This window comes from Anopheles stephensi, chromosome 3 (assembly GCF_013141755.1).
Source record: "Anopheles stephensi strain Indian chromosome 3, UCI_ANSTEP_V1.0, whole genome shotgun sequence".
Lineage (NCBI taxonomy): Eukaryota > Metazoa > Arthropoda > Insecta > Diptera > Culicidae > Anopheles > Anopheles stephensi.
The window spans coordinates 44,694,493-44,712,777 of NC_050203.1; the positions used below are offsets into that span (position 1 = coordinate 44,694,493).

The 18,285-nt window shown below is 43.8% G+C and overlaps 1 protein-coding gene across 2 annotated transcripts; it reads right to left on the bottom strand.

Annotated features, from left to right (window-relative positions):
- Positions 1 to 11,720: 11,720 nt before the first annotated feature.
- Positions 11,721 to 18,240, bottom strand: LOC118511039. 2 transcript variants are annotated; one of them, XM_036053632.1, is made up of 12 exons: positions 17,572 to 18,240; positions 16,385 to 17,446; positions 16,175 to 16,312; positions 15,612 to 16,085; positions 15,433 to 15,547; positions 15,093 to 15,358; positions 14,781 to 15,017; positions 14,305 to 14,346; positions 13,724 to 13,919; positions 12,818 to 13,660; positions 12,570 to 12,745; positions 11,721 to 12,499 (listed from the first exon to the last, which is right to left on the bottom strand). In XM_036053632.1, exons 1-12 carry the CDS (start codon positions 17,711 to 17,713, stop codon positions 11,961 to 11,963), a joined length of 4,230 nt encoding a protein of 1,409 aa, XP_035909525.1. In that variant the 5' UTR covers positions 17,714 to 18,240; the 3' UTR covers positions 11,721 to 11,960. The 2 variants fall into 2 exon arrangements, with proteins under 2 accessions (XP_035909525.1, XP_035909526.1); XM_036053633.1 differs by lacking the exon at positions 14,305 to 14,346 and having other exon boundaries at positions 11,852 to 12,499.
- Positions 18,241 to 18,285: the final 45 nt, after the last annotated feature.

Genomic DNA, 18,285 nt, shown 5'->3' on the forward strand with positions numbered 1-18,285 from the left:
AGTTCATATCGTTAGCAAACATTACTGCGTCGTGGACGTGATATAATCTTTTGCTTCTTCTTCGCACAACTTAGACTCACCCGACACGTGTAAGAGTGGAATGTGCATCATGTTAACGCAGTAGGAAAATACGAATCATCTTTAATCGCAAAAAATGAACAGGCTGTGAAGAACTTATACAACTGCAGTGAATTTCGATGTTGACCAAAACAAGTCAAACGAACTTCCCTAAATCTAATCTCAACTTATTTGCTACTTACAGCCAACGGCATTCCGTAAATAAGATAAAAGTGGCCTCAGGCTTACCATATCTAGTATTGTGATCACATCGCCAAAGGTCGAACAATACGCACGGTAAGGTAAGGTGAAACCTTCAAAAGTAAATAATTACCTTGTCATGACCAATCACTACCTATACCCCGAAGCCCAAACGGTCTCCGATGTGGCTGTGGAACCAAATCTTGTTTTTTTTTGTTTTATTCATAAAGTACGGTCTGACCGTATTGCTTAAAACTAGATTACAAAACAAAATACAATTCACATCGGACTGGAGACATTTCCTTCTACAAACGGTGAAAGGGCACTTTATTCCGGGTGAACTCGGTCCAAATTTTGTTCATGGTGTTTGCGCAAATGTCTGTAGAGTTTTCATTGCACTGCACACGAATGTCGTTTAAGACATACATTTTTGTTCATGTATCGAAGAACAGCTTGACCTTAAAACTTGATTTTAAAATTATTTTCTATATCAAACAGCACGTACACGACTTGTGTTTGTTTGTTAAGATCGAACTTTACAAATCATTAATTGTGCCTCAAGTTCAACAATTATTTTTTCCCACATAAATGAGAAGAGAGTCAACGTTTACAAAACTAGGCTATACAAGTTATGATAGGTTGTGTCCGATCAACAACCTTCATTTGCGATGTAAAGCATGCTTCAGAACATCTTGTCGAACAAAGTATAAAGAGGTACAGACTTGCACAAATGTAGGACAGCATTTAGGAAAGACGACGAGTTTTAATTCATTATATTTTATTAAGGAGATAAGAAAATTAATCAGCAACGGTCCGGTTGTCAAACGACAGGACCGGAATTCAAATCCCGTGTAGCCCGCTTCCCCGTACGCAAAACTGACTGTCAAGCTACAGGTAAAGCCAGAATTCAGGGGTGTAGTACCTCGGCAGAAGAAGCAGCCGTATTGCCATACAAATTTACAAAAAGTTAACAAATAAAACACAAACAATTACCGTTAGGCAATTTCTCCCTGATATTTTGCCTTAGGCTTAACTTAAATGCAGGAAACTTCTGCATAATAATATGCAGTACTAGACGGGACTACACTGCCAAGAAAACTCTTCTCAATGACCTTAAACGGGAGTTCTTCTCTCATGATTTTGCGGCGGATAAAATGTTCCAAGTCGTATTGAAAGGCTTGAGATTTGGCACCACCGACCTCGTCTCGGACTTATTAAAAGAGCAAAAGCTTGTTCGTGAGCTGAAAATCGATGGATCACGGTCCAAGCCTTCGAAAGCATTTGTGATTTCGTTCTCTAGAGGACACACAAACATGGAGATGCTTCAAACCATCCCACATATAAACTACACATAAATTAATTGTAGCAAATATCAGCCTAGACGCAATAAGGTCATCCAGTGTCAAAGGTTTCTGCCTGGGCTAAACCTCTCCACTGGATCAGTCAACCCACACAAATACAGGTACCCATTGTTCATCAATGCTCCTGTCCTGGGTGCCCGTGTACCATCAAACAACTACCAGTCCATCAGCCAACAATTGTACCGACGCAGCAGCAAATTCAGCATCAACTCCCTGAACATCCGAAGACATCAGCAGGCTGTTCCAACGACCAGAGCCTTCAAATACTGAAGCAGATGCAAAATCAGCAATCACAACAAAAGCAGAAATCTCTTCGGTCCCAACAAAACATTAGTTCCGAAGCAATGGATACATCCCCCCCCCCCCCCATGCGGAACCTCCAAAAACTCCTCGACAGCCAGCACAGGAAAAACTCGATCGTTTGCGATCAACCCTTGCTGAAGACTTGGTAAATGATGACAAGACAAACCATATGATGCTCTTTGGTCTCATAATTCGCCTCTGGGGTAAATTTCAACAAATCACAAAACAGCATCCCAGAGAACGGCATATTCTGATGCTAGTAAAAATGATAATCGATGAGCTCCCAAATAGCTTCTAAAGTTACTACCTGGAATGCGCGCTCCATCTTCAAGAAAAGGCTGAAGTTCTGGATCTGCGGAAAAACAAAAACGGCCAACTGCTCAAACAAGGAATTTCACTATCTCCTTTCCCTACCATCCAACCTACATCTGTGGAAGGATTGAGTCAACGCTGAACCTGTTTCTATCAAATATGTTTGATAGAATCGATACACCAAACACCATCATGGCACTCTCATCAGACCATCTTCCTGTGACATTGAACATTGGTGTGCAAGGGTCGCAGATCATGTGGCAACGGCCAAACTATCGCGAGACAGTTTGGACCACTTTTCATCGTCTAATCGAAGAAAACACCAGCTCCAACCCGCAACTTGATACTACTGACGACATTGACGCTGCCCTCTCATGCCTAGAAAACCGCATTAAAGAAACAGTAAGTACATGCGTCCCTATGGTTAAGATCCACACAAATCTTGTAAAATTAGATGAATGTACTAAAAACTCTATCAAGCAAAAGAATTCATTACGAAGACAATTCCAAAGAACCGGTGATAGGGCCTTTTATTCCGCATTGAGGCAAATGGCCTAATTGATAGAAAACAGCCTTAACAATATTAAAACTTAACAGTTTTCAGAAAAGATTAGAAATCAGGGCCCTTATGGCGCATTGCTAACGTTTTGAAAACCAAACCTAAACATATCACCCCTTTTAGAGAGAATAACACAACATATTTTACTCCAGAAGAAAAAGTACGTATGCTTGCATCACACTTTGCCCAATCCCATAGAGTTTTGAGCCCATTTGAAGAAGCTGTCTTCAACAGTGTTCAGGAAATTTCTGACTCACCTCCATCTTTGTTAGATGTAGACAGAGGGTGGTCCGGTGGCCGATTCGATACCGGCGCCAGCCTTCAAACGGCAGGACCGGCGTTCAAATCCCATCCAGACCGCCTCGCCATACGTAGGGCTGACTACTTTACTACAGGTAAAATTAAGTCACAGAAAGCCGGAAATGGCAGGCCGAGACCTCTCGATGTTGAAGTCCCAAGGAAGAAGAAGACAGAGTCACTACACAAGAGGTTCATAGGCTCATTAAATATAGTGCTGATTTTAAGGCTCCAGGCTATGACAACATGTTTAATATTACCCTCAAACATGTTGGTAATAGAACGAGCACCCTGTTAACCAATATCTTCAACAAATGCATTGTGTTAGGGCATTTTCCACAGCATTGGAAATTTGCTAAAGTGGTACCAATAAGGAAACCAGGAAAAGATCCTTGTCTCGGCACCAGCTACAGGCCAATCTCTCTCCTTTGTACTTTAAGTAAGATCTTTGAGAGAGTAATACATATCAGGATGGTGCATTATTTTATTTAATATAATACCCTGGCTGAAGTGCAGTTTGGATTTAAAAAGGGCCACCCCACCGGTTACAAAGGGTAGTGAACCTTATAAAAAAGCAAAAGAGAGTGAAAATGGCGCTATTGGACATTCAGAAAGCTTTTGACAATGTATGGCATCATGGTCTACTACATAAACACAGGATACAAGTGTTTCCTATGTAAATAGTGAAGATTGTACAAAGCTACTTGTGCAACAGAACATCGACGGTATATCTAGGACCGATACACTCAGATCCCTGCAGCAATTGTGCTGGAGTACCACTGGGAAGTGTTTTAAGCCCTCTCCTGTACTTTCGCTGGATAGAAACACTCATCTCTCACTCTATGCTGATGATAGTGCCTTATTTTTCTCACATATATTCCTTTCACGACTGTATCTGGGCTTGCAAAAAGGACTAGACAAATACACAAAATATCTTAGGGACTGGAAAATTATAGATAATAGCTCTAAGACTCAAGCCACTTTTTTCCCCTTTATAATCTTTGACAGAAAATTGTCCTTCAAAGAACATACTCACACAATAAAAACAAAAACATTAGGTCTACTGATGAGTCTCTACCCACTAATAAAACGTAGACCCTCTCTCTCTTTGTTCAGTAAGATGGTAATTTTCAAACAGATAATACTTCCAACAATTACCTATGGGTCAAATGTATGGGGCTTTTGCTTTCCCAATAACCTAAAATCAATACAAAGAGTGCAAAACAAATTTCTAAAAATGATAAATAACCTCCCAAATAGATTCCCTGCGTTAATTAAAAACAGAATCAGGCAAGACTTAGTTCGTCTACGCTCATCGTGTCTGACATCCTGTTCACCAATAATACAGCAATTGTTTGTATAATTTATTCACTCTCTTCCCTCACCATCATATGCCTTTTCTTATTCCAGTTTTCCTTTCCTTTAAAAACCTCCCACCCTGTAAATAGTATCCTACATAATCCAATAAATCCTTAAGTTAGATAGAAATGAACTAAAAGAACTGATTCATTCTTTATGTTAGTTTAAAGTTTTAGTTTATGGTTTTATGTCAAATAAGTTAGCATAGGAAACTTTCCTTACATGAAGGATATCCTCCCACCTTATGGTTGTATTCCAATCAAGAAAATTGTTTAGTAACAACACGCTCAAATGATTATGACCTTACGTCAAACCCATAGTGTAAACTTTTAGTGAAAGAAGGAAACCTATAAATAAGTACAAATGTATTTCACAAAATAATTATAAATATGAATAAATTCAAATAATGTTTAATTCTTACAAAAAAAAATCTGCAAAAGTACGTACTAGTATTAATATACTAGTTAATATGTTTTACTAGCACGTTTTAGTTAAGAATCGGTTGCCCTGTATGGAGCTGGATAGTCAATCGGCTGTGTATTGTTTGACTCTTTGTTTTTTTTTAATTATTCTATAGCACTTCAACCTCAGCAATGACGTATTGTAAATAAAGATTTGCATTTATAACTAGTTTGTCTTTCTGATAAGCATCAACAGGGAGAAGCTTTCTCCTCGCTATGAACCAACAGGATCTAATCAAAGTTTATACCTCTCAGGTGGCAGATAATCTCGGGCTGTGAATTGTCTTAGCTTATTGGGTTTGCTAAACTCATGTTATATTTAATTGTCACTATGTTCCGTATGTCTGACACAGTGCTTGGAGTCATCGCACAGTTTTTCCATTCCAGTCGGCAGAAGCCCACTGCACTGTCCTCTCCCCCTCCCATTGCACCTTTAATGGTGACGATTGGCCAACAAACCACCATTACAATGTGGTCGTCTAGCATACAACACTTTGGGGAGTCCTGTGTCTTCCATCACGGTCCGAACCGAAACCAAATCCTCCTGTCTGTGGACGATGCTATTTATTATTTTATTATGCTCGAGCGCTTCCTGCGTTGCTGATGAGACCAATGTGACACTGCAGCACCATAGCCGGCAGCAAATAGCACACATGTGCCGCTGCCTGAACTGAAAACTGAAGTTACCGAACTTCGAGTCCATGCAACGACTCGCTGTGGTCCGGACATCGTCCCCACCTCAGTTTCTAACCGTTCCCCTTGATTTTTCTGGCGATGATCGTTTGGTCTCGGATCATTTGGTCTGGTTTCCGTTACCGTACCGAGAAGCTGCGGCTAAATAACACATCGTCTCATATCCCTCCGGCTGGTCGACACCGGAAGCAAAGGTGACTTAGTCGGGAACTGCACTTATGCACACCTTTTAGTGATAATGCCTTACAGCGGGCACACAGGCCAGCCAGCAAGCGAGCAGTATGATGTGCGCCCACTGTCGGCCGCAGTCAACTTTTAATTACTATTTAAAATCTAATTATCACTCTTAACCTGATTTTTCGTGCACAGTTTTAGTATCAGATGGAAAGCAATGCTGTCGATGCAGATGTTCTAATTTATGTGTTAATAATTTTCTAACAAGTAATTTCAAAAAATAATTTTAAAATTTTTGCATTCACTCAGAAAAACTGATTTTAAACAGATTTTCTAGAAAAAGTCGTATCTTATTTGGAAGGCACTGTCCACTACAAAAATGGTCAGGAATGCTATCGATTACAGCTTGACGTCATCGTACTATCGTACCTTGTATTGTCGCTTTCATCGAATGCAGATTTCAAACACCCTACTTCCGGTTCAAAATCACATCATGAGTTCCTACAGTTCCATTTCTCATTGAACACGGTATCGCCAATCAAACCAGGTAGCACACACTATCTCGAACGGTAATTTGAACCAGTGATACATCTGCTGAAACAAGCCTTTCTAGGCAAGAGACACGTTTGGTGTTCGTCCGATGTCTACACACGATGGACTACACACGTTTTAGTGCCAAAGTTACGCGTGTAATAGTGCCGCCAGCTACAGCCATAGTCTAGAAGCAATTTCCGGAGAGGTAATCATTCACATTTCACTGACAAACTTGTATGGCAAACCGTGTCGTGTAGTGCTCTCGCCTCTGTCTAATTTCACAACTCTTTGAAATTTGAAATCACACACGCAGATCTAGCAAAATTAATTACAAAAAAAAGCATTTTCAGAAATTAGAAAGATCATAGTGCCGAGTTTCAAGGAGGCGCCTGGTACTTTGTACCATAAGCATGGAGCTGCCTGGTACTTCACAGTAATGTTAGTTTATTGTACCGAGTGCCGTAAAAATTGTTCGACCGCCTTGTGATGTGATGAATCATCATCAAGTTGGCCTACTCTTTTAAAGAGCACGTCGTCGTGACATGGCCTGGTCAACAATAGATTTCCAGGAAACTCGATCCCTGGCTGCAGCTTCCCATCCGTGTAGGCATCCAATCTCCGACAGGTCTCCCTTCACCTGATCCAGCCAACGACCTCGCTGTGCTCCCCGACGCCTCGTGCGGAACTGCGGGTCGCTGACGAATATCTTCTTGGCGGGGCATGAGTCCGGCATCCTCATAACATGCCCCAGCCATCGTGTCCTGCCAGTCTTCGCCACCGTCAGGATGTCCGGTTCGCCTATAGCTTAGCAAGCTCGTGGTTCATCCTTTTCCTCCACACTCCATGCTCGAACACACCGCCAAAGATGGTCCGTAGGAAGTGTCGCTCGAACACGCCCAGAGCGTTTGCATCCTCCGCTCGGATGGTCCAAGACTCGTGGCCGTATAGGACCACCGGGCGAATCGGTGTGCGATAGATCTCACATTTCGTGCGGTCTCGAAGTCTTTTGGATCTCAGCAGACGGTGAAGGCCGTAGTAGGCACGATTCCCCAGCACAATGTGTCTCCGGATTTCGCTGCTGACATCGTTATCCCAAGTAACGACAGTCCCAAGATAGCAGAACTCCTCTACCACCTCGAGGTTGTCGCCGTAGACTAACACGCTGCTTCCCACTCGGGCTCTATTACGATCAGAGCCCCCGGCAAGTAGGTATTTCGTCTTCGTCGCATTGATCGTCAGTCCAATTCTTGCTGCTTCACGTTTCAGTCGGGTGTACGCCTCACACATCTTCGCTGTCGTCTTGCCAACGATGTCTATGTCGTCCGCGAAGCCTAGAAATTGGAGAAACCGATAGAGAATCGTGCCACGGATGTCGTTGTCTAGTCCCGCGCCTCGTATGACACCTTCCTAGGCTATATTGAACAGTAGGCAGGAGAATCCGTCCCCTTGCCTCAGGCCTTTGTGAGTTTCGAACGACTCCGACTTTCATGGTGGCCCTTAACAACCGGATCAACTTTCCAGGAAAGTGGTGCCGCTGCATGATGTTCCATAGCTCATTTCTATCTATGGTATCGTAGGCCGCCTTGAAGTCGATAAAGAGGTGATGCGTAGGGATCTGGCGCTCTCGGCACATCTGGAGGTAGCACTTTCACGTTTCGATCACCTTTCGCTCGTCTGTCAGGAGATTTCCGTCTGCGTCCCGGCACATCGCAGTTTTAGGAGCAAATCCACTCCGTGCCTCTTTCAACCTCCTGTAAAACGAGCGAATGTCCCCCGACTGAGAGAGCTCCTCCAGCAGCTGTTCATCTAACTCTTCGAAGCGGCGCTTCTTTTCGTGGAAGAGCAAGGTCTGCTGTCTTTTCAGTCGTTTGTAGTTTTCCACGATCTGACGGGTTTCATGCTGTAGCATGAGGGCGCGTGCTGCATTTTTCTCGGATAATGCAGGAGTGCATTTTTCGTTGAACCATTCCTTCCGTTGTCTGCGTGGTAAGTGGCCACATTTTTAGTTCGGCTGCGGTGCTGATGGCTCGTTCCACCTTACGCCATTGTTCTTCCAGGGGCATTGCGGTGTTGTCGTCCGAAAGCGCTTCCCTGAGCGCTGCCGCATACCCCTCCGCCACATCAGCACGTTTCAGCCGATCCAGATTGAGCCTTGGGGTAGGCTTGCTCCGTTGGTTGTTGACCACGGAGAGTTTCTGGCGCAGCTTTACCATTACCAGGAAATGGTCCGAGTCGACGTTTGCGCCTCTGTATGTTTTCACGTCGATAATATCCGAGAAGTGCCTTCCGTCTATTAGAATGTGGTCGATTTGGGAATAGGTTTAAAGTGGTGATCTCCAGGTATATCTGAACCGAGGTGCGTGCTGGAAAAAGGTGCTGCGAATGCTCATGTGCTTGGAGGAGACAAAATTGATAAGCCTGAGACCGTTGTCGTCTGTCCGCTGGTGGGCGCTGAAACTTCCTAACATCGATTTAAATGCCTCCTCCCGTACGACCTGAGCATTAAAGTCCCCGATGACAATTTTGACGTCGTGTTGTGGGCATTTGTGGTCGTATTCCCTCTCCAGCTGCGTAAAGAAGAGCTCCTTCTCGTCATCGGTGCTCCCAAGGTGCGGACTGTACACATTTTTGATGCTCAGATTGGAGAACCTGCCACAAATCCTCAACCTGCACATTCGTTCGTTGACAGGCCACAATCCAATCACTCGCTGTTGCATAGCACCTAGCACCATGAACGTGGTACCGAGCTCACCACTTTGGTAGACCGTTTCTCCACCACTTTGGTAGATTGTGCAGTTGCTACGGTACTAGCGCTCATGGCTAGTTGAAGGGTACAATGCCTTCCAGCGCACCTCCTGAAGTGTTACTATCTCGAAGCCGCGGGTCTGGACCTCATCTAACAGGATTCGGGTGCTTCCGTCACATATAAGGGATCTGCAATTCCAGGTTCTGAGCCTCCAATCGTAAGTCCTTTTTCCATGCGGGGGTCTGTATCGATTGGTCCAGTGCGGTATTATCTGTTGTTGGCTGTTCGTTGTTTTTTGTTTTTCCTGGGGTGGCTCCTGTTTCGTCGGAGGGCCTACACATTCTTGCTTAATGTCCCTTGGGATGCCAAGACAGAAAGGGACAACCAGCCACCTCTAACATGGAGTACAGACGCTAGCCATCCCCCATCCCCCTCTCAATTTAGCCATATGACCCATCCTTCCAAGGGGTCGGGTTTCCCCGTGTACCCAAGCTCAGATTATTGGAGAAATATGTTACCGTTCTGTACGCCGTGGACGCATTGAGTCGGAGTAGGGAATGGAGATCCTATATTATCATTCAAGAGGCGTCGAACCATACCCGTATCAGTGCGGTTTTGCTACCAACACTGACAATAGAACAACATTGATCTGCAGAACATTCATCTGATCAGTTGAATACTTATCAACATTAAATTTATCGAAACAGTACAATTAATAAGATTTTGTATTATTAAATATACAAGAAACTTTATAACCTTTATAACCCATTGAAGAATTCGCGGAGTTTCGGATCGAGGTGTGTTGCAATATTTACCAAGCGTCGTGTTCAGATTCCAAATTCGAAGAGAGATATAATTGTGTTTTCTGCCCTATTTATAAACTTTCTGAGTGCCCCCCACGCGAGCGACACTCATCCTTACTCACTGTATCCTTGAAATATTTCGTTTATCAAAAACTTGACGAAACTAGCTTTCGTCAAGTATGGTGTGACGTCTAAGCGTAAACAAAACATCTAAACGTAAACATACTCCCCCCCATGACAGAATGTCATAACAAAATAACTAACACGCGGTACTAACATGTACACGCGAGTAGTTTTCGATGGTTCGGCAAAAACGTCGACTGGTTATTCGCTGAATGAAACGTTGCGGGTTGGACCCATAGTTCAGGATGAACTAATAGACATCGTTCTACGTTTTTGCACATTTAAAATCGCTGTTGTTGCTGATATAGCAAAAATGTATCGGCAAATCGTCCTGCACCCTGATGATCGACGTTTAGTTCGCATCTTTTTTCGATTCTCACCGGAATCGCCTATGGAATTGTACGAGCTGAATACCGTGACATACGGTTTGTCTCCATCATCGTTCTTGGCCACTCGTACTCTGTTGCAGCTTGCGGAAGATGAAGGTGCAGCTTATCCACTTGCCACACCTGCGCTTAAGCACAATTTCTACGTTGACGACTTCATTGGTGGAGCAAACAGCGTGGATGAAGCTCGGAGCCTTCGGCAGCAACTATCGGATCTGCTCTCCAAGGGCGGGTTCGAACTCCGAAAGTGGACTTCAAATTGTTTGGAAGTGCTCTCCGGTTTACCAGCGGAGCATATCGGTACACAATCCTCGCTGCAGTTTGTGCCAAACGAGAAGGTAAAGGCTCTTGGCATCATATGGAAACCCGAACTCGACGTGTTGTGTTTCGAATCACCAGCTGCAGTCGATACAACCACCATCACCATGAGATCAATATTATCGAATATTGCCCGAATGTTCGATCCCCTTGGATTGATCGCTCCGGTCATTATACGTGCGAAGCTGCTCATGCAGGAATTGTGGCTGCAGAAGATCGGATGGGACGATCCGGTTCCCGTTCACATCTATAACAAATGGAAGGCTGTTAATGATGATTGGAAAGATTTGGCTGACTTCAAACGTGATAGGTATGTGCTCTTACCAAACTCCAAAATACAATTCCATACATTTGCAGACGCGTCAGAGGTAGCGTATGGTGCCTGTATTTACGCACGTTGTGAAGACCAGCAGGGGCACGTTCGAGTTAGTTTGCTCGCATCAAAATCTCGAGTGGCCCCACTGAAACGCGTCACGCTGCCAAGACTGGAACTGTGCGCAGCCGTGTTAGGAGCTCATCTGCATCATCGTGTTCGACAAGCAATGCAAATCGAAGTCACCGATTCGTTCTTCTGGTCGGATCCTGGTCACGGCACCATGAAGAATTCGCGGAGTTTCGGATCGAGGTGTGTTGCAATATTTACCAAGCGTCGTGTTCAGATTCCAAATTCGAAGAGAGATATAATTGTGTTTTCTGCCCTATTTATAAACTTTCTGAGTGCCCCCCACGCGAGCGACACTCATCCTTACTCACTGTATCCTTGAAATATTTCGTTTATCAAAAACTTGACGAAACTAGCTTTCGTCAAGTATGGTGTGACGTCTAAGCGTAAACAAAACATCTAAACGTAAACACCCATGAACTACCTACCTGCAGGCCGCCTTAAGTAACAAATTTTATCATTGCAAATTTGTTAGCATTTTTTGTGTTTACAAATTGCTTGTCGTTAGTCCGTAATAATTAATTAATAAATAAATAATAAAATTGATTGTCGTATCAAATTAAGTCACCCAGGCATGAAAATTCCAGAATATTTGCTATTCAACAATTCTCGCTTTATTGTTCAGTATTTAAACCCGAAAGTCAAATCAATAGTTATAAAACAATAAATAAGAAATAGTTATAATAAGTGATAATGAGTAACAAAATGTAGTGAACAGACTATTTACGAGCCGTATCGCTAATATCACTTTTATTTTATTACTCTCCGTCATATCGTCAATTGCTACACTCCTTCAGCTCACGTACATTCAATACACTATAGTAAACATACTTAGCGAATATTGCTACTATTGTTGACACCGTACTTGTTACTCTTCGTATTGCCGTTGTTTTTGTCACTGTTACTGTCGCCTGCTGCCGTAACATCGTTCACCAAAGGCACGCCGAAGATTTTTTCCCACAAATGACAAATGGTATTCACGGTGCTTTCTTTCGCCGTCGGTGTAGCAAAGTCCAGACGCCACGTTTCATACTTGTCCTCTTGCTCGTCCATATAGTTCAGTCGACACGACAGCTCGTTCAAATCCTCCAGCTCGACAACGTTTGTCATGAGTTGAGAAAATTTGGGCTCCACTGGATAGGCCGAGCTTTCGTTCAACCACCTGATGTCGGGCGTCAGCATCAAGCGGCTCTCTGTTACTATCAGCGTGGACAGCTGCACGCTCTCCAGCTCATCGTGCACTAGCACGTCGCAAAAGTTGATTATCATTACCATCTTCACCTGCTCGTCCTTCGCTGCTTTCTTCAACTTTCCGTTCAACAAATCCGATGGTTGGTAATCGACGGTGCAATACTGCGGCAGAGGGTTTTCTGTAAAGCAGGCAACGATATTTTACAGTAAAATGTGACAAAGAAAACGAATTAACTGCTACCGACTTACCGTTAAAAAACAACATCAGCTTATCCGTGCGAAGGATGTCCTGCAGTATGATGTGAACTCCCCCGATTGCACTTATAATGAATTTTATTCCAATCTTCCATGGCAGTGATTGAGCTATTCCAACGCGATCTATCGTCCCGGAAAGGTGTTTCTTCAGCCACGTTGAAGGATCATCGCTGCAGATGGATCGAAAGACAAAAACATAACATTATTCACATTCGAAATGTCTTACAGCAACAGGCACTTACTTTTCAGCGGCAATTTTCTTCATAATGTAGAACTTGGTGGTCGACATGATGAACAATCCATCAAAACCTGATGGCCACTCTTCGACACGATTATCGTCGAAAATCACACACGAGACGAGCCATTTCAGCGATTCGTGAACATCCTCAAACAGATTCTGATACAGGTACAGCTTTAACCGATGATCGACGTTGGCAAAATCGTTGTAGCTGTACCGTATCGGTTCGTAAAACTTTTTCAGCAAACTGTCCTCAGATTTCCCTTTGGGATTTTTCGCCATGAGCATGTTGGTGGACTGGAACAAGCCCCCTAGCACGCTGGTAAGCACGGAACTGTCGGCCTTCGATGTACCACCACTATTTGCCGGTACAGCTTCATTCGCCACCTTACGATCGTCCACCGATCGGTCTTGCGATTGAGCGTGTTCTCCCAGCGCCGATTCCTTCGCGGCTTGTTTCAAAACCGAACCATCCGATGATATTCCTTGGCTGGATTCATAGGCCGTGCACACACTATCGGTTACCGAGCCGGAACTGGAGCTTTCCGTCAAATTTACGTTCGCCAAGAACGCTTTTTTGTTCGCGTGAGATGTCTGAAGCTTTGCTGCGTATGCACTTTTTGCCATCGTTCCATCATCCTTGACGCTCTCTTTAGCAGTGCCGCCGAACGCTTGCTTCAAGGTTTCATCCAAACTTGCATCCAGCTTAGTTCGTAAGCTGGCACCCACGTCTTCGTCGTCCTTACTATCGCTCGGATTTTGTCGCACGGCATCCACACTGCTAATATTTATTGCTTCCAGGCCAGAAATGACTCGTTCTTCTGAAGCCTTCCTGCTGGGGTGGTACCTGGCAATGGTATCGATCCGCTCAAATCGTTTGCTCATTATATGCCGCTAAACCAAGACTTACCCTCGATCGAGCACTTCAATGCTGCTTTGGCTAGGATTGCTCAGAACTTCTATATCACTTTCGTTGCCCAGCAAATCGGCATCTCGGTCACGTTCCGAATTGGTGCTTCCCGCCACGCTTTGGTTCGAATCGCACGAGCTTCCCGGAGGGGATATACGCGAAACCGACGAAGAATCATTGAATGATTCACTGGATTCTGAGCAAATTTAGACATAATAAATGATGTTAAAGGCTGATTCAACACTCGGAAAAGGCAATTTCATAACTAGATTTTTAATTAATTTCCTAACACTACAATTCAAATGCCAGTCTACATACAAATGATTATGATTTTGAATACTACTATTTGAGGTCAAGCAATACAACACTCTAGTTTTACTGAACAGGTCGATAAAATGTTAAAACATCTGTGTCTAATAAATGGTTACTTTTGGAAATATAATTATCTGTGCTGCAATTCCCAGTTTTGTTGAACTGAATTGAACCAAACATGCTTAATAGAGAGCACTATCGTGTTGCGGAATCTCAAAAATGATTATTCAACTATATGAAGTGATAGCATTTATTAATCGTGTGCTTACTCTGATCAGTTTTCACCGGTGATTTCCATACTTCCGGGTGCACTAGATTTGCATACACACAAGCACAAACACCGCATTTCAAATGTTCGGTCAGTATCATTAAACAGCGCACAGAAAATGTTGTTACAGTTGTTAATTTCAACCAAATTCCATTTGTTTTAATGTTGAAAGTTGTTCATCAAGTCGTGCAATTAAAAATAAAAACAACAGACAAATAAGACATTAGATAACTTATCGTACGTTGAACTACATTTTGTTGTAAGCCAATCTGGTTAGAGATATGCAACAGAATTTGTGAGTTTAAAGAGATTGCTAATAGAAGAAAAAGTACATCTGATACCAACAGTTGTTAGCAAAACGAATTAACAATAAGGTAAATCAAATTCTACAAAATGCTACCAAAGCAAAAACAAAGGGACACGAAATGCAATAAAGATTCGAACGCTAACCATGAAGTATTCAGCGTGCTTACATACCTAGGCTATTTTTTGAAGAACTGTTATGCATCATCGCAGAATCGAGTATGTGTGTACCAGATGGTCCGGGTACGGCGCTGGAGACGTCGCTGCTGGAACCTAACGTAGGTTGGGCAAATGATGTTTTGCTGCTCTCACCAACGCCTGAACCAGCGGCGGGTACTGCTGCATCCTTCTCTAGCTGCTGCTCCTTTATTTCAATACAATAGCCACCGAAACATTCCGGACATTGTAGATCTGCAAATGGAAACAAGGTACATTAGGCTACTGTATCGTAATTTTGCTACAAACAATCTCAACTCGATAGCGTACCATCGAACAGACGCTTGGCGTTCACTTCACGTGAAAATTTGGCATTGCATACTACACATTTGTAAAGGCGCTGGTTCATTTCAGACAGCGGACGCTGTGACAACATGTTGCGAAGTCGGTTCTCCAACAGTTGGCAATCGTGAGCATCCATCTCGTATACGCGTTCCCTTTTATCACGTTTCATTGTGTCGAACGTTAGTGTTATCTGTGAGGAAGTGGATCGTTCGCAAGCTTCCAACGTTTTGATACCCCAGCGCGTTTTTGTTCTGTGGAATAGGAAGCGTACGGTCATGTTAAAATCCAACGACGTAAGACAATACTCCAGCAACGTAACACCTACTTTCCAACCACATCCTTCTCCTTGATACTCTTGTCCGAGACTACGATCGACAAATCTGACCCATTGCCGCGTGTTGATACATGATACAATACTTCGTTATCTTCAACCTCAGATTCTAGAACAAACGGGGTTTAATTTTACACAGTCGGATCTACAACACTAATCACAAATGGTCTCACCTTCATCAACGTCCTCTTGATTCTTGTAGATATCCGTTAAATTCAACGATCCCTTTGTGCTCGTGCCTACCGTGTTCTGGTCCACGGATTCGTACTTCGTATCCCCGATGTTACTGGGAACACTTTTGTAGTCAGAGCTCGTGTTCCCGGTGTCCGACAAACAATCCTTTTGAACGGGCGATTCTTTTAAGTTTTGTATATGAAACAGCGCACGTTCGTCACCAATCGGTGTGCTGGTACGCTCTTGTTCTACATGCACTTCTATTTTATGTGTGTCCGTTTGCCTCTGTGGGCTGAGCTGACTATTTGTCCGCTGGTAGTGCGCCACACTTTCATACTCCTTGTCCATTCCAGGATCGAAGCCAATCACGTTCTTAACTATGTGACCGGCTTGACTTTGCAGCCATTCGCTTCCATATTGTTTCCGAAGCTCTTCCAACGTTTTTTTCGTCTCCAAATGTTCACGATTGCTCTCTAGCCACGCGAAATAAGCCAAACAGGTTATTAAATAACAAATTCTTTTTAATGGGATCTTCAACTGGAATTTGTTACACGATACTGACCTGTTATCATAGAATCAATCACTTTGCCAGCGTCCACTGAATATTTTCTTGTGTTTGAATCCTCGTTCTCGCTTTCCGATATGACCGCTCGTCGTACTCGCAATTTCTTTTGGCTGATTACGGATTGATTCATTTGGTCTAGTTAAAATGCAACACAAATAATCAATGTTCATTCATTGTAACACACACATTCTCAACCACAAAACTTACCTCTTTCATCATTGGGCCCCTTATAGCTTCCCCCGGGCAGATCATAATCCCCATCGGCAGCTATTGTAGTGGCGCTAGAGGCCGGTGTGTTTCGTCCACTAAGGTTTAAATTCGAGCCCGTCACTGCATTCGGTACGAGTATTGCTTTGTAACTGTCGTAATTACCGGTGAGGGTCTTTTCGTATCGTGACAGTGGTTCGTTATCCAGCGTAAACTTCACCTGGGACGTTGCTTTATTGAGATACCGTGCTGTGGCCTGTCGGTGCTTCGGATGGCATGCAAGCGGATTCTCCAGCAGATTTACACTGCGCAGCGCAACCAGTGTGCTCAGCGGCAGTAGGATGCCGTGATCTACGATGAAGTTCCCGGACAAATCCAGCTCACTTAAGCTGCACGACAAACAGGCCAGCCCATCCAGATCTTCTAGAAAGTTGTTCGACAGCAGCAGAACCTTGATTTTTCTCATTGCATCGATGTGAAAGGCGGGGATTTGATTGAGACGATTGTAGCTAAGATTCACCACCCGCAAATTTGGAAGACTTCGTAAAGCGAACACATTTACCAGCTGGTTGTGGCTTAAGTTTAACTCCTCAAGCCACGAAGCGTACTCCAGCGAACAGTCCACGTAGTCCAACATATTGTAAGCAAAGTTTATGCTTCTCAGTGAACGCCATGGTTTTTTGTCGGTGGCTTTGTCCCCTCCGCAGCCGACCAGTACATCCGCCACCTCGGAAATGCTTCTCATGCAGGTCAAATCCTGCAGCTGGCTGCGGAGATACTGCAGCCCGACGATTTGATTGATGGGAATCTTTTGCACCTCGAGCGTGCGTAAGCTACGAAACTTGCTAATATCCACCGCAAATTCATACGGATCATCGTTGACGAACTGGTTCAGGCTCAGGATGACGGTTTTCTGGACGAAATCGTACACGAACTGCAGCTCCCGAAACACGTCCGACTTGGCGTTGTTCGGTTTCACCACCTGAAAGCTCTGGGGAGGAAGCATCTCATTTTTGTCCACGATCAAACTGAACGAGTCGTTCAGTGCGCGGAGCAACGATCCTGTGAAGAGAGGCGGAGAGTTTGCGTGAGAAAAAAAGCTCCAACGCGATCGCTTGACCGCTGCTAGCACGATCGCTGGTCGATCTTCTTATCAACTGCTGCCGAACAAATCGTTCAACCCTTACCTGATAGGGATAGTTTGAACTGCGAGTTCAACACTTTATCACCGCTTTCCTTCAGCAGCTTTGCCAGCGCCGTGATCTGCGTCGGATCCATTTTTATCTTCTGATCTCGGCTCGCAGGCTCGTTGTAATTGTTGTTGTTCATGCATAAACACACAAGGGCAACCAAATTTCTGTTCGATATGATTCATTCACCCACAGTACGCTTTATGAGACCACTAGCGAGCATAGTATGCATACAGACACACACTACTCATGATTCACTCTTGCCCATCCAAGCAAGTTGCGTTTATGTAATTCCTAAACGTATACTCACTAAACACTGAATCAATTTACGAGGCCAGGCAGTAAAGCGTGAACATCACTCTACAATTCGCAAGCGATCGGTACGGACGGAACTTTCTGCCCAATATTTTCACTGCACAATTGCCTTCATTCGAATTGCAAAACAAAGAAAGAAGGCCACCAAGTGCTGATTAACTCATACGCTAATAACGTTTACCTTTATTCTACACACATATAAGCAAAGGCGAAACGAACTGGCACAGCAAAAGGGTTTAGGGAACTGTGCACAGATGAGCAATTAAATGTTTATGTTTCATTAAAAATAGACAGCGAGTGAAAAATATGGACGATGATGATTCCAAAACAAAACTACCACCACACACACACACACACAAACGCTTCGGTTGATTAGTGCAGTCAGCTGGCTGTCAA